This window comes from Equus przewalskii, chromosome 3 (genome assembly GCF_037783145.1).
Source record: "Equus przewalskii isolate Varuska chromosome 3, EquPr2, whole genome shotgun sequence".
Taxonomy (NCBI): domain Eukaryota; kingdom Metazoa; phylum Chordata; class Mammalia; order Perissodactyla; family Equidae; genus Equus; species Equus przewalskii.
In genome coordinates, this window is record NC_091833.1 from 80,523,706 (window position 1) to 80,549,715 (window position 26,010).

The 26,010-nt window shown below is 39.3% G+C and overlaps 1 protein-coding gene across 2 annotated transcripts in view; it reads right to left on the reverse strand.

Moving 5' to 3' along the window:
• SLAIN2 (SLAIN motif family member 2) overlaps window positions 1-25,370 on the reverse strand; it is an 84,792-nt gene extending 59,422 nt beyond the window's left edge. Inside the window, exon 1 of one of the 2 annotated variants that reach the window (XM_008521629.2) lies at window positions 24,492-25,370. In XM_008521629.2, the coding sequence (XP_008519851.2) occupies window positions 24,492-24,880 (389 nt within the window). In that variant the 5' untranslated portion in view covers window positions 24,881-25,370. The remainder of the gene's footprint in view (window positions 1-24,491) is intronic. The other variant, XM_070615011.1, reaches the window with a different exon arrangement.
• Between the last annotated feature and the right edge of the window lie 640 nt (window positions 25,371-26,010).

Genomic DNA, 26,010 nt, shown 5'->3' on the forward strand with positions numbered 1-26,010 from the left:
ATGCCTTAAACAAGATCTTAATTGTAGAAACCATGGTACCTATAGCTAAAAAGTCATAAGTTTTAGCAAATGATACATCCTTCAATTCGCAAATAATAATAATGCATACTATAATGACTTTTAATAGTTTGTCAACTAACGTTAGGTTTTTAAAAATTAATATACTTTTCTTATTGTTGAGAAGGTTTCTACAAAATTCTGAGAAAAGGTATGAGAGCATAAAGTTAGAATCCACAGCACACTGATAACAAAGGTTTATTAATACAATAAAGATTAAGCAAGTGTCCTCTCAGAGAATTTCTATTTGCAGTATTCCTACAGAATCTAAAATTGGTTTCTTGAATTAGTATAATATTACAATATTTTATCCACTTTGTGAAAATATGAACCAAATAAGAATAGGAAAATATGAATCAAATAAGAAAAATATAAACCAAATATATTTAAATACATATATTTGTAAATATATGTGCTTAACCTCAACAATAGATCAGCCTAAAATATCAGGTAATTGAAGTGCTACAGAAAATTTGGCAATATTTTTACGTTATACACCAGAGGAGGAAGTAAGAGAGAATGGTACCCTGTACTCTGCTTATAGAACTAAAGTTAATGTTAAGAAGACCAGTCCAGACATTCTCTTCTTTTTTTCTTTTGAGTTTCATAGAAAGAAAGATAAGAGTGGGTATGCGAGGATTCCTGAAGTGCCCTGTATACTGAGGGGGTCAGAATGCATAAAATACATTTAGGGAGAGGGAGGGATAATACTTTTAGAACTGGCATTGTCCTAGAGAGAAAACTTAATCTAGCCCTCCATTGTTAGTTTGCAGTTGCATGTATATATACAATTTACACATAATTATATAACTGTCTCTCATATGGGACTCCAAGCATCTCAAGGGCAGGAATAAGAATATTTCACCTGATCTCTTATGCCCCATTCTCACCCCCAAAGAAAACTGTCTGGCACATAGGAGAAAACGAATATAATGACAAAGAATTCATAATAGAGCACTGCATTTTTTCCTGAAAAATTAACCATGGAAATTCTACAGTTATTCTTGATTGTACCATCTGGTTACTCCAGTTGTAAGATCAGCAGAACTAAATTTTTCCTATTTTAATTCACAGCCATTCCACCTTATTCATTCCTTTCAAAATACCCATAACAACTAACCAGAATCTCTCCCAAGTGACAGTAATCAAATTATCTCCGTGTCTTTAAGAGGCTAAATTCAACCTATTCTCCAGTCTCTTAACTTTCTTCTCTTTCCCATCAGTTTTTTCCACATAACTTATTAAAGTTTAATTACCAAAGCTAGAAGTGATGACATGAGGGTTTGAAAACACAGTATAAATGTAAAAACTGAGCTCTTCCATTTCTTCACACACTTTTTATATCACATGATTTTTGTTATTTTATCAGCTGCTCCCTCACAAGATACAACTATTTCTTTGTTCCTACTATTTTATTCTATGTTTATCAGAAACTTTTATAATTTGAAGGGTTTTTTTGTTTCATCATAACCAACTATCACTTTTTGGACATACATGATTTTCTAATAGTTCTAGCCCTAATCTTTCTCCTGGGTGTTAGTCACAGAGCTCTAACCGCTTACTACACACATCCCCCCCAAAATCAAATATTCCCGAACAGACCTAAAATGACACCATTGTTTTTTCCAGTCAACAAATGAAAATTTTTACACTAACCTTGACTGTTTTCTCTCTCCATGTATTCAGTCAACATATTCTATTAATTCATTAATGCCCTCAAATCCATCCTTTCCTTTTCATTTCCGCTGACCTCACTCTAGCTTAGACCCTCATCTCACACAACATAGGCTATTATTACAACACTCTCTACTGGTTTCCCATTACCTACCAGACTCGCATCCCTCCAATCCATCCACCAGCCCCTATCACTCAGCTCTCTAAGACAGAGATCAGTGTAACGTTGTTTCACAGCTCAAAAACCTTCCCACTGGATACAGTCCCCAGCTTAATTTTCAAGATTCTGTGTTACCGGATCCAAAACTTTGTCCTTTGATCCTCTCTCCCAAGCACTTCAGGAAAAAAATCCTCTTGTCTAGTCAAACTGACCAAATAAATGTTCACTCCATGCGTTATAGACAGTTAAACCACAGATGCCTTTGTTCATAAGTTCTTTTTACTACCGGGGGAGAAAAAAGAATTTCCTTTCCATTTTCCTTGTCTAACTCAAGCCTTACTTCAAGACCAATTCAAGACTTAGCTTTTTCACGAGGCTTTCCAATTGCCACAGTTCTTATGATTACTCCTTATTATCTTAACATAATGCTCTGCTCACAGTAGGTACTCAATAAATGTTTGATGATTACTCCTAGAGTGACCGTTCATCTCAGTCTGCCCAGGGAAGTCCTAATTTAAGTCTATTGTTTTGGCATCCCAGCACTCCCTTGATTTGCAAACTGTCCAAGTTTGTACAAATAAATTACACAATCACTTTAGTTTTCCCTAATTTTCAGAACATTACTATTTTATAACTTAGGAATATAAGTGGAGCAAAGTTACTAGAATATGATACTAATTCCTGCAATATAGCACTAAATATTTCTGGTTAGGCTGACACCATACCTTAAGTATGCTTTAAAGCAATACTTGTCTCCAGTGGACATCTGGCAATGCCTGGAGACATTTTTGTTTGGCCAGGGATGCTGCTAGACATCCTACAATACACAGGACAGCACCCAAAATGTCAATATCCTCATAGAAGAGAGTTAAGATCAAAATGATATTTTTAAACAACGTGGATGTTTTATAAAAGGAACTAAATAAATATGATCTTTAATCATTTACCTTGATATGATGATTTTCATGTAATTAATTATAAGTAGTTAGGATGAAATGGAAAGAATATCACTATCAACTCAACATTTTGGTCTGAATTCCAGTTTTGCCATGTGCTTCTGGGCACAAGAGGTATGCAAAGCTCAGAGGCTCAGTTTTCTAGCCCTAAAAGGTAGCTGTGTCTTCTGTTCCCATCTACATACTGCCACACTAATCTTTCCAAAACACCATTTTGTTAAGAATATTCCAACACTCAAAAAATCTCCTCCTAGATTTCAGAGGCCATCCACAGTATGGTCCCCTACCCAATCATTCAACTTTATTTCTCACTTGTTTCCCAACAAACTTTACCTAAGCATCTTCATTGGCTCTCTCTTTACCCTACTCAAATGCAGCACTGATTCTTTTCCCTGCACTCTTTGATTCTGACAGAACAGGAAGAAATACCCTTCCATCTGTACCTAAATCCTAAGTCCCAGCTCTCAAATTCAAGAACATATAAACCTTTCTTCCATGGACTCATTATTGGTTTCAGAGAGAACCGAATTCTGTTTATTCTGTCTCCAAACTCTAAGCACCCTGAAAGCTTAATACCAAGCTCCACACAGTCATTTAAACAAATATTCATATAGCAGCTACCATTGGCCAAGTATGGTGCTACAGAGGAATTCAAAGCTGAATTAAGACAAAAACTAGAAGATCGTACCTCACATAGTGCTGGTTGTTAGCCTCTGTCATTCATAGACTGTACTATCATCAAGACCTACAGTGCCTGCTCATCAAGTTCCAAACCTCCAGATCCAGGTTTCAAAGATTCACCAGTTTTTTGGATTTTGTTTTTTAATCCTCTCCAGATCAGCCCTGGCTAAGAATAACCAGTAGCAAACAAGAATTTCACTATGACAAGTCAACAGCAAAACCCATTATGTCCCTCTTAGAGGGTAAATCAGTCAGTCCACTCAAAAGTTATTCATATCCTGAGCCATCCCTGATGGCCTAGAGGTTATAGTTCCACGTGCTCCACTTCAGCAGCCTGGGTTTAGTTCCCAGGTGTGGAACCACATCACTCATTTGTCAGCAGTCATACTGTGGCAGCAGCTCACACAGAACTAACAACTATGTACTGGGGCTTTGGGCAGAGGGGGAAGAGCTGGGTGGGGGAGAAACGGACAACAGCCGTTAGCTCAGGGTGAATCTTCCCCTGTAAAAAAAAAAACAAAAGAAAAGAAAGAAAGAAGGAAAAAGATGAAGAAAAAAAGATATTCGTATGCTAAAAATACTAAATTAAAGACATACAATCTAATCTCAATATAATTTTAAAATATAGTGCTAATTAGGCACTAAATGCATATTTAAAAACTTTCTTACTAATTTGAAAGCATCTATTAAATCCCATTCTTCAAGCTTATCAGACTCACAGGTCACTTACATACTTAGCCTGGCCCAGCCCTGCTTCTTATTCACACCTTCCAAATAAAACCACCCTTAACAGCCACACATGGTTAACTACTCTTTTTTACTCTCTCACAGGGAGATGAGTCGAAGCTCCTGAATGGAGGAGTGGAGGGCTGTGTACGGGAGGGGTTTCTTTCTAGTAAACTGTAGGAGTGGGAGATGGTTTGATTCACCTCTATGAAATCTAAACTTGTAATTTTTTTTTTTATTAAAGATTGGCACCTGGGCTAACAACTGTTGCCAATCTTCCTTTTTTTTTTTTTCTGCTTTATCTCCCCAAACCCCCCTGTACACAGTTGCATATCTTAGCTGCATGTCTTTCTAGTTGTGGGATGTGGGATGCCACCTCAACGTGGCCTGACAAGCGGTGCCATGTCTGCTCCCAGGATCCGAACCCTGGGCCACCACAGCAGAGCGCGCGAACTTAACCACTTGGCCATGGAGCCGGCCCCTAAACTTCTAATTTTTAACTAAACACTACCTTCCTCTTCATCTTATCTTTCCAAATATTTTCACAAACTTCATATCAGATATTACAGCACTGCATTATCTTGCTTCTATTATTTCTCACATTTCAAAGCGATGCAATCGCTTTTTCTTTTTCTTCTTACAGTCCTTTAACACGCTTAAGACATTTCAATTTTATTCCAGAATTTGAGCCTTTTCCAAGATCAAAGCAAACTGTATGTTTTGCATTTTTTGAGCCACACCTAGTTTAAAGACCTAGTTTAAAAGCCTTCCTCTTAAATAAGCTAGTTTGTTCCTGAAGGTGTCCATTTCCACCATACTTTAGATTCCCAAATGAAAGCTCCCAGAGGATGTGATTTTGAGTAAACGGAACAGGAAAAATAAGAACTTAGATTACTGAAAGCCTTAAAACGTACATGCTTTTACAAGTTCACTTTTGCTACTAAACTAACACCACAAGAGTCAACGTGTTTTGTGCTCTGGCTAGTACAAGCACTTACTGTAAGGAACAGTACATTATTGTAACTCAACCCATTTACATTAAGACACTATTTAATCCTGCTATTTACTATCCAAATTGTCTCCTTTTAAAAAAGTCATGTCAAAATCAAACTAATTTACAGATACAGTTATAGATATGTTCCTGGCAGAAAGGCAAGGAAGCAGGGGTCTGGGTAAGTGGAGGAAGAAGGGAAGGAACCCTTTTGGGCTACTAGGGCATCAACACCAGGTTCCCTGGGAAGTCTGACATAGGGGTTTGTGTGCAGGGTAGTTCCAAAGACGGGACTGAGGAGAGCAAGCACATCAGTGACCCAGAAGGCTCACAGGATGTAAGTTACACAGCTTTAGGGTTTCTTATCTGATATTCCTGGAAAATAAAGAAGTTTTGGGGTCTCCCCCACAAAAATAGACAATTTAGGTAAATCTGATAAACTTGGTGATATTTATATTTGTGGAATTTCATTTTTAAAATGCAAAATTAAAAACAATAGATAGGATCATACACATCAGCTGACTTGGGCTCCAGTTTTATCAAACATGCATGTCTAAACTTACTAGAACCAAAATTTCTCCATCTGTGACATATAATCTTACACCACCAAGTAACAAGAGAAACATCAACGGCTTTTTAATGTATCATGTTATAGTATGATCCCTACCCATGTGACCAAAGAATAACGAAACTGATTTAAATCAATAGGATGTTTTTTAATTACAAAAGCAATCTGTGTTCATAAGTGGAAATTTAGAAATCACAAAAAGTACAAAAAAGTTTAAAACAAGGTGCATCTGTTATCCTATCAAAGATAGAGATATCACTATTTTGATTAATTTTAAAACTGACTTTTAAAATCAGACACTGTATCTAGACAGTATTTTCTTAATTCATCATGGGAAAGTACAGATTCAATACTGCCATTATGGAGAGTATGTGTGAAATTCCTCATCTGTAACTGGCATAAGGGTCATGCAAATCATGCAAGAAATTTGGTCTTGTAATTTTATAGCTTCACCTCATTTCAACCTAACATTATTGACAATAAGATTGATTTAATTTAATTTAATGTAACTGAACTCTTACTAGATACAAGATACTGAAAGTCTATTCAGACACCAAAGTTAAATATGATACTGCCCCCTGCTTAAATTGCTCACAATCTAGACAGACCAAAGTACAAGGCTGTCATGTTACACACACTCTAAAAAGGATATATAAACAGTGCTAGGTAACGTTGAAGAGGAAGGAAACCAAGTGGGAAATTTAGAATTTCATGAAAGAGAGAAAAAAGGTACTCTATGCAGAATGAACATCAAAAGCTAACAGGCATGAATGTTCATGATGTTTTCTGGCAATAGCAAGTAAATCTAGGAAAAAGGTAAATTGAAGTTGGACTGCTGAGGACTTTAAATATCTTGCTAATCCATTTTTGTTCACTAGGCATAATAATGACTTTTAATAGTTTTCAAAACTCAAACCTCAAGAGGAAAAGAATTTGCCGTTGCTGAGGATATTCAAAAAATCGTACCATAGATTTAGAAAAGAAACATCCATGATGCTTCCATTGCTAAAAAATCTCTCCCACATTTATGCTTAACACTTTGTCTTGAAGGTATCTTACACTCCCAAACAGACTGTAATATTTTAATCACAGAAACACAGAGTTTAAAAGACACTTAGAAGTAAACTAATTCAACTTTTTACCTCTTTGTAACATCTCTTGCCACAGGACCATTCAGTAGTCCTTACTGCTGAAGATTACTTATAACACTTTTTAAAGGGGGTCCATACCATCTAGGAATAGCTCTATTAGAAAATTCTTGGGGCCGGCCTGGTTGCGTGGTGGTTAAGTTCACGTGCTCCATTTTGGCAGCCCGGGGTTCATGGGTTCAGATGCCGGCCGTGGACCTACACACCACTTATCAAGCCATGCTGTGGCAGCGTCCCACATACAAAGTGGAGGAGGATTGGCACAGATGTTAGCTCAGGGACAATCTTCCTCACCAAAAAAAAAGGAAAAAAGAAAAAAGAAAATTCTTCATTATATTAAATAAAAATTTGCCTCCCTGATATCTATTGTTCTAGTAATGATCTCCAGAATTATACAGAATAAGTCTAATAAACCTTATTATAGTACTTCAAATATTTAAAAAGTATTGTCAAAGCTAAATATCTACAGGTTAAATAAATCAAGATCAAACGTTTTCTTTAGGCATGATTTTCAGGCTTGCTATGAATCTCAATTCATTCACTATATTAGCTATGTGATTTTGAGTTTAGTTTCCTTACCTGTAAAATGGGGATAACATAACACATGCTACAACATGGATGAACTTTGAAGACACAATGCTAAAGGAAATGAACCAGACACAAAAGGACAAATACTGTATTATTCTACTTACATGAGGTATCTAGAATGGTCAAATTTGTAGACACAGAAAGTAGAATGGTGGTTGCCAGGGGCTAAGGGCAGGGAGAACAGGAGAATGAGGAGTTACTGTTACACAGTTTTAATTTGGAAAGATAAAAAGTTCCAGAGATGGATGGTGGTGATAACTGCACAACAATGTAAATGTACTTAATATGCCACTGAACTGTACACTCAAAAAATGGTTAAAATGGTAAATTTTTTGTTTTGTATATTTTACCACAATAAAAAAATGGGGATAACAATAGCTATAACTCAAAATTGTGCAGATTAAATGATTTAACATGCACAAAATGGCTTATACAATACTGAGCATACAGAATGTGCACGAACAATAGTGATTATAATATACTTTATGAACCATGTGGCCCTTCTGGGCCAAATTCCATTTTTTAAGAAAGCAAGGACCTGCATTATCATGTCTTTCAGTGTTTCCAATATTGCACAGCTCACACATAGGAGCTTTAAGTATTTGTTAGATTAATGAAAAAAATTTAAAGCCGTGTTAGAATTACTTGAGAAAACACTGCTAAGAAGGGAACAAAATGCTCACCCAGATGTATAACATCTGATTTATTTAAAACACTCACACCTTCCTTTAAAGTAACATCTCCTTGTACAGAACAATCTAGTAAACAAAACTTCAAGATGTTAATCAGTGAGTGACTTCCAAAATATTCAGATAAGTGGTGATAATTACACAAATTAAACTGCTTTATTAACCTAGGCTTATCATATTAAATTACGGCTAATTCTACGAATAGCCCCCTACAAAAAGCATACATAAAACAGAGGTCATGTAATAAAGACTATTCTCAGAAGAGAAGGGCTATGAGTAAAAAAACACAGTAAGTAAAAACCACATACCTATCTAGTTGGGGAAGTTTATCAATAAAATTTATTGATAAGAAGTCAGTTCGAGTTTAAAGTATCTTCAAAAATTTGAGAAAACTGATTTAAAGTAAAATGGATTTAACAGAATATGAGAAACTTATATTTCCAATCTCAAAAATTTTTAAGAAACCATCTGCCTCAGCCAGCTTGAATATTAAACAGCTTAAAAACAAGAGGAATGAGCACCTAATCTGAAAGTCCATTTCTAATTTCCTTTTCTATGATTTTATATTCTGCAAAAGTTCCTAGAGGCCCTACAAAGAGCCTGACAATTCATATCAATTTTCCCTAACATCTCTATTCTCAATCTATTGTCTCCACTACAGATATACGGGGTTTATGCCAGCAATAATGGATCTCTCAAAGGTAAGAAAAAGGGGGAAAAATAAAACAAACTGCTGGATGCTAACAATTAATTTTAACTAGCAAATACTGATTAGATAATGCAGTCTTTATGAATATATATGCAACAGTAAACTTTCATCTACATCAGTGCAGAGTAGATGAATAAACAATCTAAAACTCATTTAAAAAGTATTTCACACATACACTCCCCTTTTGCCCACATGTAAATTTCTCTTCGATTAGTACAATTAACAGTAGGGATGGAGACAACAATCTTATGAGACTTAAAGAGATGGAGAAGTCAGCTCCTAACCCTTTACCTCAACAACAAATATTTTAAATAGTAATATAAAGACTTTTATGTATTATATGCATTTGTTCATTCTTTTATATGAGGCCTTTGAGAAATTCCAATGAAAACCATTAATAAAGGATCCTTTCTTTGAGACCCAAGACTGTTCCCTTCCTCAGGAAAGAAACATTTTAGATAAATTTAATGAAGAAAACGTAGACTTAGGGAAAATTAGACTAAAATTACTTTGTTCTACAAAAACGTAGGAGTGGGGGCAGGCCCGGCGGCGCAGCAGTTAAGTTCACACGTTCCGCTTCTCGGTGGCCCGGGGTTCACTGGTTTGGATCCTGGGTGCAGACATGGCACTGCTTGGCACGCCATGCTGTGGTAGGCGTCCCACATATAAAGCAGAGGAAGATGAGCATGATGTTAGCTCAGGGCCAGGCTTCCTCAGCAAAAAAGAGGATGACTGGCAGTAGTTAGCTCAGGGCTAATCTTCCTCAAAATAAAAAAAAAGAAGTAGGAGCCTGAGAGTACAAATTCATGGGTCAAAGTACAGAGACACTAAAACCAAATTTAACTAAAAATCTTAAATAATTATAAATGTGAAAATAAGAATGATATTATGGAAGTGGATTACAGGCCAAAAGGCCAAGGGAAGATATAAATAATAAAATTCTAATTCTAGTACAAGGATATAACAGTGATATGGACTTGGAGTAGTCAGACATCTCCTGAAAGCTTCACCCTGCACACAGCAGAACACTCAAGAAATTCTTGATTCACCCCAACAATTTAATTTCTCAAAAGGCTAGGGAAGAAAGAAGAACTGAACCTGTTTTGACCATCATCAACAAATTAACTGGTGATATAAAAATGATCAAAATGCTGGAAGCAGCCAATTTCATCTTAGAGTTTATAACAGAATAGAAAGAAAATGCTAAACATAGATGTGCAAACCAAGTTTTAGAAAATTTGATCTAGGGGCCGGCCCAGTGGTGCAGCAGTTAAGTAGGCACGTTCTGCTTCGGCGGCCCAGGGTCCACCAGTTCAGATCCTGGATGCGGACATGGCACCGCGTGGCAAGCCATGGTGTGGTAGGCATCCCACATATAAAGTAGAGGAAGAGGGGCACAGATGTTAGCTCAGGGCCAGTCTTCCTCAGCAAAAAGAGGATGAGATTGGCAGCAGATGTTAGCTCAGGGCTAATCTTCTTCAAAAAAATAAATAAAGTAAAAAAGAAAATTTGATCTAAAAACATCCAGAACACATTTGATAATATTAAAGATTTTTAATTGGGAGGTGAAATTGGTATAATGATTACGTTTAAAAAGTGTCCTCTCTCCCCCCAAGATATAACGAAAAGGACATTCATAGACCAACAGAGAATATTCACACAACAGATGTCTGAGAGATCCATACATCTGAAGGTGGAGGTGCTGGACACCCCCAGGAGGAAGTGGTAGGAGGTAAGGGGATCTCCTCGCCCTCCCCAGCAGCAACCTAGGGCACAGGAACACGTACAGCCCTGAAAAGGGGGTGGCGGGCGGAAGGGCAGCTCACTGCAGGAATGCCTTTGCTCTCTGAGTTGCCTCCCAGCACTGGGAAAGCTGCAGACAGAGGAGGCTAAGCAATTGCGAGGGGTGTCATCATAAAGCCAGCACCGGAGGAGAGCACACAGTGAGGGCAGGGCGAGAATGTCCCAGGGATTATGCATGCAAAAGAAAGCACCCCTACCCCCACCTGGCACACCACCTCAGCCAGTCAGCCAGGGCGAGGGACCACCACCAAAGTGCATGCATTTGTAAAGAAGCAGTGTGAGCAGGCAATCACAGACAGGTCCTGTCAGCACAGATTCCAAAGGACAGGCACAGATGCCAGGGATGGCAACAAGCTCTGAATACACAGCTCCTGACCCTCCCCAGTGGGGGCAAGCGGAATCTGCAAACAGATACTATCACTATGCAAAGGCACAAATCCACCCCATCAAATAGTATGAAGAAATATATTAATACTCCAGACAAGAAGGGAAATGACAAGCAGAAATCAATCCTGAAGCCACATAAATTTACAATCTAAATGTCAGAGAATTCAAAATAACTATCATTAAAAAAACTCAGCAAGATACAAGAAAACTCAGAAACACGATTCAATGGAATCAGGAATAAAATTAATGAACAGAGGGAATTCTTCACAAGAGATTGAAACTATAAAGAAAAGCCAATCAGAAATGTTGGAGATGAAAAACCACAATGGATGAAATAAACAAAAATCTGGAGTCCTTGAATAATAGAGCTGATATCATGGAGGACAGAATTAGCAGTTTGGGGGACAAAAATATAGAACTGCTTCAGATGGAGGAGGAGAACTAAGACTAAAAAGAAATGAAGAAATTCTCCAAGAAATATCCAATTCAATTAGGGAATGCAATATAAGGATTATAGGTATTCCAGAGAGAGAAGACAGGGAGGAAGGAGCAGAAAGCTTGTTCAAAGAAATAATAGATGAGAACTTCCCAAACCTGAGGAAGGAGCTGGAATTACAAGTAAAAGAAGCTAACATAACTCCTAATTACATCAGTGTAAAAAGACCTTCTCCAAGGCATATACTGGTAAAATTGGCAGAACTCAATGACAAAGAAAAAATATTAAGGGCAGCAATGCAGAAGAAAAGAACTTACAAAGGAACCCCTATGAGGCTTTCAGCAGATGTCTCAGCAGAAACTTCACAGGCTAGGAGAGAGTGGAATGATATATTAAAAATTCTGAAAGACAAAAATTTTCAGCCAAGAATACTCTATCCAGCAAAAATACCCTTTAGATATGATGGAGAAATAAAAACTTTCCCAGATAAACAAAAGCTGAGGGAGTTCATTGCCATGCGACCCCCCCCCCCCAATAAGAAATGACCAAGAAGGCCCTTATACCTGAAAAAAGAGGGAGATTCACAAAGCCTTGAGCAAGGAGATAAATAGGCAGACAAAATCAGAAAATTGCAGCTATCAGAACAGGTTAACAAACAATTATAACACTAAAGATAAAGGAAGGGAAAACATCAAAAATAACTACAAGCTTGTCATTTTAACCACAAATTCGCAACACAAAACAGACTAAGGTGTGACAACAATCACTTAGAAGGGGAAGAGGAAAGAGACAGAACCTGCTTAAACTAAGAAAATAAGAGGCTATCAGAAAATGGACTATCTATAAGACTTTTTACACAAACCTCACAAAAACACTAAACAAATAATCAGAACAAGGACACAAACGATAAATAAAGAGAAAATGAGAAAACCAACATAGAGAACTACCAAACTGAAATGGCAGTCCTAAATATACGGGATGAGAAACAAGGGAAATACAGAACAACTGGAAAACAAGTGATAAAAGGGCAGCATTAAGCCCTCATATATCAATAATCACTGTAAATGTAGATGGACTGAATTCTCCAATCAAAAGACAGAATGGCTGGATAGATTAAAAAACAAGACCCAACAGTAGGCTACCTCCAGGAAACACATCTCAGCTCTAAAGACAAACACAGCCTCAGAGTGAAGGGATGGAAGACGATACTCAAGCGAATGGCAAACAAAAGCAGGTGTTGCCATACTTATATCAGAGAAAGTAGACTTCAAGATAAAAAAGGTAGGGGCCGCTGGCCCCACGGCCAAGTGGTTAAGTTTGTGCGCTCCGCTGTGGCACCCAGGGTTTCGCCAGTTTGGATCCTGGGTGCAGACATGGCACCATTCATCAGGCCATGTTGAGGTGGCATCCCACACACCACAACTAGAAGGACCTGCAACTAAGACATACAACTATGTACCAGCGGGGATTTGGGGAGATAAACCAGAAAAAAAAAAAAAAAAAAAAGATTGGCAACAGTTGTTAGCTCAGGTGCCAACCTTTTTAAAAACAAAAGAAAAAAGGCAATGAGAGACAAAGAGGGGCAGTGTATAATGATAAAAGGAACACTCCACCAAGAAGACATTGACACTTATAAATATATATGCACCCAAGACAGGAGCACCAAAGTACATAAAGCAACTTTTAACAAATATACAAGGAAATATTAACAGCAACACAATAACAGTAGAGGTTCTTAAGACCCCACTTACATCAATGGAGAGATCAACCAGACAGAAAGTCAACAAGGAAATAGTGGAATTAAATGAAAAACTAGACCACATGGACTTAACAGATTTATAGGACACTCCATCCAAAAACAGCAGAATACACATTCTTCTCAAGTGTACATGGAATATTCCCAAAGATAGACCATATGTTGGGTAACAAGGCAAGCCTCAATAAATTTAAGAAGACTGAAATCATATCAAGCATCTTTTCTGACCATAATACTATGAAACTAGAAATCAACTACAACAAAAAAGTTGGGAAAGTGACAAATGTATGGAGACTAAACAACATGGTACTGAACAACCAATGGATCACTGAAGACATTAAAGGAGAAATTAAAAAATATCTCTAGACAAATGAAAATACACCATATCAACTCATACGGGATGCAGCAAAAGCAGTCCTAAGAGGGAAATTCACAGTAATATAGGGCCACCTTAACAAACAAGAAAAATCTCAAATAAGTAATCTTAAACCACACCTAACAGAACTAGAAAAAGAAGAACAAAGACCAAAGTCAGCAGAAGGAGGGAAATAATACAAATTAGAGCAGAAATAAGTGAAATTGAAACAAACAAACAAAAAAGCCCCGTAGAAAGGATCAACAAAACTAAGAGCTGGTTCTTTGAGAAGATAAACAACATTGACAAACCCTTAGCCAGACTCACTAAGAAAAGAAGAGAGAAGGCTCAAATAAATAAAATTAGAAATTAAGAGGAGAAATTACAACAGCTACCATAGAAATACAAAGGATTTCAAATTTTCAAATACTATGAAAAACTATATGCCTACAAATTGGACAATCTAGAAGAAAGAAATAAATTCTTAGGCTCACACAACCTCCCAAAACTGAATCAAGAAGAAACAGAGAATCTGAATAGACCAATCACAAGAAATTGAAACAGTAATCAGAAACCTCCAAAAAAATAAAAGTCTAGGACCAAATGGCTTCTCTGGAGAATTCTACCAAACATTCAAAGAAGATTTAATACCTATCCTTCTCAAACTATTCCAAAAAATTGAAGAAGACAGAAAACTTCCTAACTCATTTTACAAGACCAACATCACCCTGATCCCAAAGCCCCACGAGGGCAACACAAAGAAGGAAAATTACAGGCCAATACTGCTGATGAACAGAGATGCAAAAATCCTCAACAAAATACTGGCATACCGAATACAGCAATACATTAAAAGGATCACACATCATATCAAGTGGGACTTATACCAGGGACACAGGGATGGTTCAACATCTGCAAATCAATCAATGTGATGTGCATTAACAAAATGAGGAATAAAAACCACATGATGATCTCGATCGATGCAGAGAAAGCAATCATCAAGATTCAGCACCCATTTATGAAACTCTCAATAAAATGGATATAGAAGGAAAGTACCTCAACATAATGAAGGCCATACACAACCATTGTCTTGTGCCATACACAAAAATTAACTCAAAATGGATCAAAGACTTGAAGGTAAGACGTTAAAGCATAAAACTCCTGGAAGAAAACACAGGCAGCACACTCTTTGACATCAGTCTTAGAAAGATCTTTTTGACTACCATGTCTACTCGCACAAGGGAAACAAAAGAAAAAAGTAAATAAATGGGACTTCATTAGACTAAAGAGCTTCTGCAAGGCAAAAGAAACCAAGATCAAAACGTAAAGACAACCCACCAACTGGGAGAAAATATTTGCAAATCACATATCTGACAAGGGGTTAATCTCCAAAATAAAGAAAGAATTCATACAACTCAACAAAAAAACAAAGAACCCAATCAAAAAATGGGCAGAGGATCTGAACATTTTTCCAAAGAAGATAGACAGATGGCCAACAGGCACATGAAAAGATGTTCAACATCACTAATCATCAGGAAAATGCAAATCCAAACTACACTGAGATATCACCTAACAGTATAAATCTTTTAAGAATAACATAAAAAATACAGATAATTAGAATTAGGTAAGGGTTGAAAATTTTTAAATATAAAGTCAGGCTAATTAGGTTCCAATCCTAGCTCAGCCATATACTTGAGTGACTATGAGCAAGTTATTTAACCTAAACTTTAATTTCCCCATCTTTAAAATGGGGTTAATAACAGTTTGATCATACTGGGTTATTAGGAAGATAAAACACTTTATATAAAGTGCTTAGTATCTGTCACATGTTAATGCAATAAATAATTGTTAGCTATTATTAAAAATAAAAGAGCAATAAAAATCAAATTGAGGGGGCTGGCCCCGTGGCCAAGTGGTTAAGTTCTTGCGCTCTGCTTTGGCGGCCCAGGGTTTCGCCAGTTCAGATCCTGGGCGCAGACACGGCACCACTCATCAGGCCATGGTGAGGCAGCCTCCCACATGCCACAACTAGAAGGACCCACAACTAAAACATACAACTATGTACTGGGGGGATTTGGAGAGAAAAAGGAGAAAAAGAAAAAAAGAAGATTGGCAACAGTTGTTAGCTCAGGTGCTAATCTTAAAAAAAAAAAAAAAAAAATCACGTTGAGCGGCCAGCCTAGTGGCACAGTAGTTAAGTTCACTCACTCTGCTTCGGTGGTCTGGGGTTTGTGGGTTCAGATCCCAGGTGCAGACCTACACACTGCTCATGAAGCCATGCTGTGGCAGCATACCACACACAAAATAGAGGAAGACGCACAGATGTTAGCTCAGCAACAATCTTCCTCAAGCAAAAAGAGGAAGATTGGTAACAGATATTAGCTCATGGTCAATCTTCTTTACCAAAAAAAAAAAAAAAAAATCACATTAAGGGATGTCCACTTTCACCATTTGTACCCAACATTATATTAGATATGCTAGCCAGGGCAATTAGGCAAGAAGTTGAAACAAAAAGCATCCAAGGGGCTGGCCCAGTGGTGTAGTAGTTAAATTCACACGTTCCACTTCAGCGGCCTGGGGTTCGCCAGTTCAGATCCTGGGTGTGGCTCTAGGCACTGCTTGTCAAGCCACACTGTGGCAGGCATCCCACATATAACATAGAGGAAGCTGGGCACGGATGTTAGCTCAGGGTCAGTCTTCCTCAGCAAAAAGAGGAGGATTGGTGGCAGATGTTAGCTCAGGGCTAATCTTCCTCAAAATTGATTAATTAAATAGTTAATTAATTAATTAAACATTTGGGGCTGGCCCCATGGCTGAGTGGTTAACATTGGCGTGCTCCGCTTCTGTGGCCCAGGTTCATGGGTTCAGATCCCAGGCACAGACCTACACACCACTCATCAGTCATGCTGTGGAGGCATCCCATGTACAAAATAGAGGAAGACTGGCATAGATGTTAGCTCAGAGCTAATCTTCCTCAAGCAAAAAGGGGAAGATTGGCAATGGATGTTAGCTCAGGGTGAGTCTTCCTCACCAGAAAAAAAAAAAAAAAAAAGGCATTCAGATGGGAACGAATAAGTAGAATTTTCTCTATTAGCAGATGACAGGATCTTATATATAAAAGAATCCCAAGGAATCCACATACACACAAATCTGTCACAGCTAATAAATGACCTAAGCAACACTGCAGGATACAAAGATATCAATATACAAAACTGTATACACAATTTATATATATTTATATATATACAACTGCATTACACAATAGGAATGAACAATCCAAAAGTGAAATTAAGAAAAACAATTCCATTTACAATGGCATCAAAAAAGAATAAAATACCTAGGAATAAAATTTTAAAAAGAAATGCAAGACTCAAACACTGAAAATTATAAAACATAGTTGAAAGAAATTAAAGAAGACCTAAGTGAATGGAAAGACATCCAATTTCCATGGATTGAAAGAATCAATATTGTTAAGATGCCTCAAGCGATCTACAGATTCAATATAAGCTCTACCAAAACTCTAGCTGCCTTTTTTTGACGAAATTTACAAGCTGATTTTAAAACTCATATGGAAATACAAGGGACCTTGAAAAACCAAAACAATCTTGAAAAAGAACAAAATTGTAGGACTCACACTTTCCAATTTCAAAACTTTCTAAAAAGCTACAGTAATCACAACTGTGCAGTACCGGCATAAGGATAGTCATCAATAAATGGAACAGAATTGAGAGTCCTGAAATAAACCCATACATTTATGGGCAACTGATTTTCAGCAAGGGTGCCAAGACAATTTAATGGGGTCAGAAAAGTCTTTTCAACAAATGGTATGGGGAGAACTGGATATCCACATGCAAAAAGAATGAAGTTGGACCCCCTACCTCACACTATATAAAAACTCAAAAAGGATCAAAAGAAATGTCAGCAAGGATGTGGAAAAACTGAAGCCCTTGTATAATGCTGGTCAGAATGTAAAACAGTGCAGCTGCTGTGGAAAACAGTATTGTGGCTCCTCAAAAAATTAAACATAGAATTACCATTTGATCTGGCAATTCCACTTCTGGGTATATACCCCAAAGAAGTGAAAGCAAGCACTTGAACAGATATTCGTACACCCATGTTCATAGCAGCATTATTCACAATAGCCAAGAGGTATCAACAGATGTATGGATAAAGAAAATGTGGTATATACATACAATGGAATATTATCCAGCCTTAAAAAAGAAGGAAACCATGGCATATGCTACAACATGGATGAATCTTGAGGACATTACGCCAAGTAAAAATAAGCTAGTCATAAAAAGACAAATACTATAATGATTCCACTTATGAGGTATCTAAAGTAGTTAAACTTATAGAAACAAAGTGGAATGGTAGTTGCCAGAGGCTGGGAGAAGGGGAGGTAAAGAGTCACTGTTCTGTGGGTACAGAGTTTCAGTCATGCAGGATGGGAAGATTCTGGGGATCTGCTGCACAACAATGTGCATGTGGTTGACGATATTGAACCGTACACTTAGAAACTGTTGAGAGGCTGAATTTTCCATGAGTTTTGGGGTTTTTTGTCACATGCACAAAAAAGCATATACATATAAATTCCATATTTAAATATGAACATCATATACTCATCATACAAGCTTAGGTTTGGGATAGAAAGATTTAAGTGCTGTTTTCTCTTGCCCATTGAGAATTATGAGACTAAATAAAGCTTCAGAGAATTCTGAGACATGCTACAACATGTATGAATCTTGAAGACATTGTGCTAAGTGAAATAAGCCAGTCACAAAAGTGCACATATTGTATGATTCCATACATACGAGTTACCTAGAGCAGTCAAACTCACAGAGACAAAGCAGAAGGATGGCTGTCCGGGGCTGTGGGAAGCAGGAGATGGAGAGTTATTGTTTAATGAGCACGGAGTTCCAGTTTGGGAAGATGAAAAAGTTCTGGAGACAAATGGTTGCACAACAATGTGCATGTACTTAATGCCACTGAACTATATACTTAAAAATGGTTAACACAGTAAATTTGATGTTATGTATATTTTAACACAATAAAAAAAATGGATCAAAGACCTAAATGTAAGAGCTAAATTATAAACCTTCTAGAAGAAAAGATACGAGTAAATCTCATCATCTTGGATAAGGCAGAGGTTTCTTAGATATGACAGGAAAAGCACAAGTAACAAAAGAAAAAATAGATAAATCAAATTTAATAATATTGAAAACTCTATGCTTCAAAGAGTTCCAAAAACAAAGTGAAAAAACAACACAGAACAGGAGAAAATATTTGCAAATCATGTATCTCACAAGGAATATATAAAAAACTCTTACAACTTAACATAAAGACAGGTAACCCAATTAGAAAATGAGTAAATGGTTTGAATAGACATTTCTCCAAGGAAGATATACAAACGGCCAACAAATACATGAAAAGATGCTCAACATCTTTAGTCATCAGAGAAATGCAAATCAGAATCACAATGATATATCAGTAGCATGGCTATATAACAAAACAGACAGACAATAACAAGTGTCAATGAGGATGTGGTGAAATTGGAACCCTTGTGTATCGCTGGTGGGAATGTAAAATGGTGCAGCCACAGAAAACAGTGTGGCAGTTTCTCAAAAAGTTAAACATGAAGCTACCATTTGCCCTAGTAATTTCATTCCCAGGTATATGTACCCAAGAAAAAATGAAAACATGACAATATAAAAACCTGAGAAGAAATGTTCACAGCAGCATTTTTCATAATAGCTAAAAGCTGGAAACAAATCAAATGTCCATCAACTGAGGAATGGATAAACAAAATGTGGTAATATTATTCAGATATAAAATAGAACAAAGAAAGGGAATGTTTTGATACGTGCTACAACATGGATGAACCCTGAAAACATCATACTAAATGAAAGAAGCCAGACACAAAAAGCCACATATTATATGCTTTCATTTACATGAAATAACCAGAATGGGCAATTCCATCGACACAAAGTAGATAAGTGAAGGCGGGATGAGAGGGAAATGGGAAGTGACTGATAGTGGGCTGCAGTTTTTTGGGGGTATGATGAAGATGTTCTGGAATTAGATAGTGATAACAGTTGCACAACTTTGTGAATACACTAAAAAGCACTGAATTACAAACTTTAAGAGGGCAAATTTCATTGTATGTGAATTATATCTCAACAAATAGAAACTCAACGAGAAAAAAATTACATTGAGAGCATTAGTACAAAAAAGTCTTGGAGTAAAATATGCAATGATACTAAATGACAAAGGGAAGGCAGAAATTATTCTTTAGCTTCTGTTTTTCTACCAATAGTCTGTTCAAATGGACAGGTTGAATAAACATTCTTCGAAGGAAACTGAAGTTCAAATGAGGCAAGATGACAAAGTAAGCTGGAATGCAGCTGTTTTTTTTAAAAAAAGTTTGGCCCTGAGCTAACATCTGTTGCCAGTCTTCCTCTTTTTTTTTCCCTCTCTCCAAAGCTCCCCAGTACATACTTGTATATGTAGTTGTGATCCTTCTGGTTGAGCTATGTGGGACACCGCCTCAGCACGGCTTGATGAGTGGTGCTAGGTCCGCGCCCAGGATCCGAACCAACAAAACCCTGGGCTGCCGAAGCAAAGTGTGCAAACTTAACCACTTGGCCATGGGCCCAGTCCCTGGAATGTAGCTTGAAACAGGCTTAGGCCTACCCCTCCAAATAATGGAAAAGAATTGAAATTTTATTACCAGTTATTGTTGATCTGAAACATCATGGCAGGGTCAAAAGCCTGGATGAGAGGAAATATGATCATTCCTCAAGAGAAAAATAAGTAGTGTCTAGAAATTCCAAACCAAACTTATTCCTTGCAAAATTCAAAACTGGCTTCAACAAAATGTTTGTGAAGTTAGAAAAGGAAAAAGTCAGAGAGTTCACCCTGAACAAGTCAAACCAAATTAACTACAATTTCTATTTTAATAGGTGTACTTCATTGCAGGTAAGAACCCTGCAGGCACAGTATAGCCTAATTACAGCAAGTCATTTGGCAAAATCTTTCATAATATTCATACACAAAAAATGGCATAAGGGCTTGACAATAATAAGTGGAACTAATAGTTATTTAACAACCACAATGCATGTTGATTAATGGATTGATGTTAATCTGGAGGGAGTCCAGTCGAGCTGCACACTTCAGAGCCCTTTCTGCTGTCATTTTAATATTTTTATTAACAACTTGAATGAAGACCCAATAGGTATGCATACCAAATATGAAAATGACAAAAAAATGAGAAAGAATAGATAATATTAAGTGGCTAGATCAAGACTAACAAAATGAAATATAAAAGCCTAATATTTATGCTAAAAAAATTCATTACACAAAAACAGGGTGAGGGAGACTTAGTTTAACAACTTATGTATAAAAGATACAGAGCGTAACTGACACTCCTAGCTTATATTAAGCAGAAGTAACAGAGGTTAAAACTATTAATAAAATATTTCAAAATAATAGCATTTAGCTCAAGCAAGGTATATCCACCAAACACTTTCTGGTCAGGTACCATCTAAAATGCAAAATACAGTTCCGAGTACCATGTTTAATGACAACAGCAACTAGAAATTCATTATGAGAAAAATGGCCATGGTTGAAGGATCAGAGAGTTACATTATCTCAGGAATGATTAAATAAACTGGGATTGCCTTACTCTGAAGAAGTGATGAGAATGTGTATGTGGTGGAGAGAAGGGATCAGCAGGAGGATAGTAGTCTTCAAATATTTTAAGGGGCCATTCACATGGAAAAGGGATTATACTTGGAAAAAACAAAATATAGTGGGAACAGCATAGGCTTTGATGTTCAGACCCTGGCTCCATCATCTACTGTGTGTTATTTGATGCTTAGAGATTAAGCTTCCTTATCTAGAAAATGATACCTACCTCATAAATGGATAAAAATTAAATGCAATTAAGAACAAAAGTGTTTATAAGCTGCCTGGCATAGCCCAACACACCGTGATACACTATGATGTTAGTTCCCTTCTCTAGACTTTTCTGAGTTGTTCTAGAACAGTGTTTTTCAAAAAGTTACAACCCATTGACGAGTCACAAAATCAGCTTAGTGGGCTGTAACCAACATTTTTTTCTAAAGAAACAGAACAGAAAATATTAGAACTTAGCACATGTACTAAAAGTAACTATAGTTTTGTGAAACTTTTGTTTCAATTATTCATATACATGTGTGTACTGGGCTATGATGTAAAATGTATTTCTTATCATGAAGCTGGGCCAAAAAAAAAAAAAGGGAGCTGTGAAAGCCACTGCTCTAGAGCATTGTTTTCTAAGTGTGTTCTATAGATACTAGTTCCTTGGGAGCTCAAATAAGTTTAGGAAACAAACCATACCACTTAGAGGTTTACCATATTTAATACACAGTAGCATATCAAAAAGTCCAGCATTAAAGAAACCTGTTTATTTTTGTTGAACCTCGTTTTTCCCACATATACATGACCTCAGATCTATCATTATTTTTCACACAATATCTACTAACACCTTCAGGACTAGCATTTGGTGTTACACACTTGAGGAAAAACATTCCCCTAGATGAAAAAGAAGGTACAACGGGTATAAATAAAGATTTTTAGCTTGCCAAGAAAAAAACTCTTGACTCTTTGAATCTTCCTCCTCCTGCCACCAACATCCACCCCTTTCAACTTATACTCCTAACACATACTCCAAAACACTTTAAATATGATTTATGAAACTTTAAATTCACACAAATCTTTTCAGAAAAAGTGTAGGACATCTACAATATCAAGCTACATAGCTAGGATCAAAGCAGTAAGCAGGAACCATTTGGTCAAAAGAAACTTCTGGCATAGTATTTAAGAAGACTCGCTTTACCTAAACAAACCCTATGCTCAGAAACCAAAGCAGCAAAGGACAACTTCTCCAAGTGGAGCCAATGTGTTCTAATAATACATAATCTAAAATGGGCTGATGGGTGCAGCTAATCCTCATTATTAAGAGCATCATTATCATCATCACTTGGAAGAGGCATGTGATGATATTTAGATGATTCTGGGCTCTTTTAAACCGTACACATACCCAGGATTCCTTTGGGAGGACGTGATTTCACACTAATATGAGAAACTGTCACTACCGCAGTCAGTTCTAATAATATTTGGTATCACTTGGTAATAAAATAAAGGCTTGACATCATGTATTCAAGAGTATCCCTGTATTTCAAACCTTCCTAATTGGGGGTTACAAATATCTCTGACCCTGCTCTGGCAGTTGTCAAGAGTATAAACCGCCCTTCCCACTCTTTCCCCACCCCCAGGCTCCAAAGCAACCTCTCCTCAAAGTTTGCCCCAACTACTTTAAACTATTTTCTTCCCAATTTCTGAGCACTCTCAATACATTTTGTTCCTATCACTCTTTTTAGCAATTCACTGTATATGTCCTGGCTTATATAAACTTGGCTCCCAATAAGACTGTCACTGCCTTAATGAACAGGGATCAACACTCAAGAATCTTTAATCTGGAGAATCCTTTTATCTTTAGAATCTTCCGCTAGATCTTCCAAGAACTCACTAAATATTTCTTGACTTAAATAACCAGGCTTGAGAATAACAGCAGCTAGTCTTGGAGAGGTTACTATACGCCAGACCCAGTGCTAAAAGTATACGTGCATTATCTCCCATAATCTTCACAACTCCACAGAGTAAGAACTATTCTTTTCTCCATCAGATAGAAAGTGAAGCTCAGAGTAACTTGCCCAAGGTCATACAACTAGTAAGTGGCAGAGCCAGGGCCTGAATCCAGGCAAAGCTCTTAACCACCTCAGTGCACTGAGTTGCAGCCCTGCAATACCAGAGTCCATGCAGGATTTCGATTTCACTAAGTTAGAAGTTTCCATTTCAACGGAGAGTAGAGACATTTTAGCCAAAAGTTAAAACTTTAAACAGGGATAAATTAAGACAAAGAATTTCACACGGACATCTTTATACGCTTGCAATAAACTACGAGGAAAAACGCCTCCCATGTCCTTTCTATTTATGGAGGCGATATTACGGTGCGGGTCACAATTTTACCCAGAAGTGGCCTACGGCGATACAACCTTTGGTTTAGATTTTTAAATAGGGCTCTCTTTCTCTACCCCTAGGATGACAGGGAAACGAAAGACAGACGTGATAACTGTCACTTCACAGATCCGGAAAACGCCAGCCCCGATTCTTGTTTAAAAAACAAGAGCCAGGGCTCTCGTTCCACCCTGGACTCTTCACACAAAGCAGCACCATCCTCTGCCCTCTTCACACAAAGCAGGCTTTGCCCTACTACCCAAAGGAGAGTGCTGATTCACACCGTCTCCCCATCACCGCCAGGAATGTACCCATCTCCCACTGATCCAAAACCCCGACCACGGCACAGACGTAGCCCACTCTGGCTGCTCCCCGCACCGGTGATACCCGATCAAGCAGACTCCTCCCCGACGTCCAAAATGCCCAGGCCACCATCCGAAAGCCAGGATTTCACACAAAGCAGGATCCCTTCCTATAAAGCAGAGTAGCCCTCCCCAGGTTGCGCCAGCCCACAGAACCCACTGGGGTCCACGACCCAGAGGAGAACTAGCTGCCAACCCTGTTCCCCTGGCACGCCTCGACTGCCCAACTCCAGCTGACCTTTCCGCAGCCAAAAGCAAAAACAGTCACGGGTCCCCGTCAGAGCGCGGATCCGACTACACAAAGCGACGTGTCCCACCGCGGGGACCCTCGGAGAACGCTCTCCGCCCCCGGCCCGTCCCCGCCCAGCCCCGGCCCGGCGCCCCGCGCTCACCAGCTCTCCTCCTCCTCCTCCCAGCCTGACAGGCGCTCCAGCTCCTCGGGCCGCAGCGGCTCCACCTCGTCCAGCAAGCCGCCCTCGCCCGCGGCCAGCAAGGAGGTGGCGTCCCGCAGCTCCTCGCTGCTCGTCCGTCTCGGGCCCGAGCCCGCCCCGCTGCCCGACTTGGCGCCGAGGCCCAAGGGGAAGCCGCGAGGGGACGCGGTGCCGGAGGAGGGAGTGGACGCGCCGGCCCGAACCGGGCTGCCCGGCCCGAGCGAGCCGGCGCCCTGCACGGCCCCCGAGCGGCTCCTCAGCTGTTCGTTCTGCTTCTCCAGCTTCTTCACCAGCTCCTGCAGCTTCCGCACCTCCTGGTCCGCGTTCACGTTGGAGTTAACGTCCTCCATCCCGGCCCCGCCGAATCTGCCGCCCGCCGCCGGCCCGCACTAGCGAAACAGCCGGAGGAAAGAGGCGTCGCCGCCGCCGCCGCTCACTCTAGCGGAGGCACCGGCACATAGCAGGACCAGGCCCCACCGCCAGGGTCCCCCCAGCTCCGGTTCCCAAGCGCCGCTGGCCCCAGCCGAGCCGCCTCATCTGCGCCGGCTCCAGGATTGGGGGAGGCGGCGCCAATATCCGGCCTCGGCCGCCATCTTCCCTCCGTCCCTCCGCCCCCCGTAGGCCGGCCCCGTCGGTGACCTCAGAGCGTCGGGGGAGGGCCAGGCCGCCGGCCGGCGCTGAGAGGACCCGGCGCCCAGCTCGCCGCGGGGCGGGGCCGCGGGGGGGCGGGGCCTCGGCCGGAAGGGGCGTGCCCGGGCGCCGGCGGATTGGGGGACGCTGCTAGGCTGGCTGGGAAGAGCGATTCCGACCGCAGGCTGGGCCTGAGCTGGGGAGATAGGCGCGCCGCCGCCCGGGAGGGGTGGGGACTGGGGCGCGGGTGGGGCTGAGATCGCAAACGGGAGCTCTCGCTCAGCCACGCCTATTGGTCTTGGATGAGGGGCGTGTAGTGTGCTCTCCACCCCCAAACACGGACGTGTGGGACCAGCGGGCCAATCCTGTCTTCCCTCCCGGCTGGTTCTCAGATGGGCTCTCAGCCAGGGCCGGTGGAGAGACGGTTTACTTCGTCTGTTCAGCAAATATTTGTTCGATGCCTACTTGAAATAGGAGAGTGTCAGAGCTGGCAGGAGCCTCAGAGACTTTCTGTCACCCGTTTCTTCCTCTGAAAATGAGAAAACAGAATCCCAAATGGTGAAGCGAGGTCTAAGATCAAAATAACCATAAATTGTTGAGTACTTACTACAGGCTAAACACTGTGCTAAGCACTTTAAAGGTATTATCTTAGCGATTAAAACAGTTTTCCCGACTTAAAGTTTGCTGCGCACTGGCATGGAAGCGGAGGGTGGAAAACTGCTCTTCTCCCCTCGCCTTTGTCTGTTCATTGATGCATCATCTGCTCTTTGGGTCGTTTTCTTCGGAAAAACTTTTTTGTAGTGTGTCTTGACTTTTAAAAAGTTGTATATTAAAAGTATATAAAGTTTTA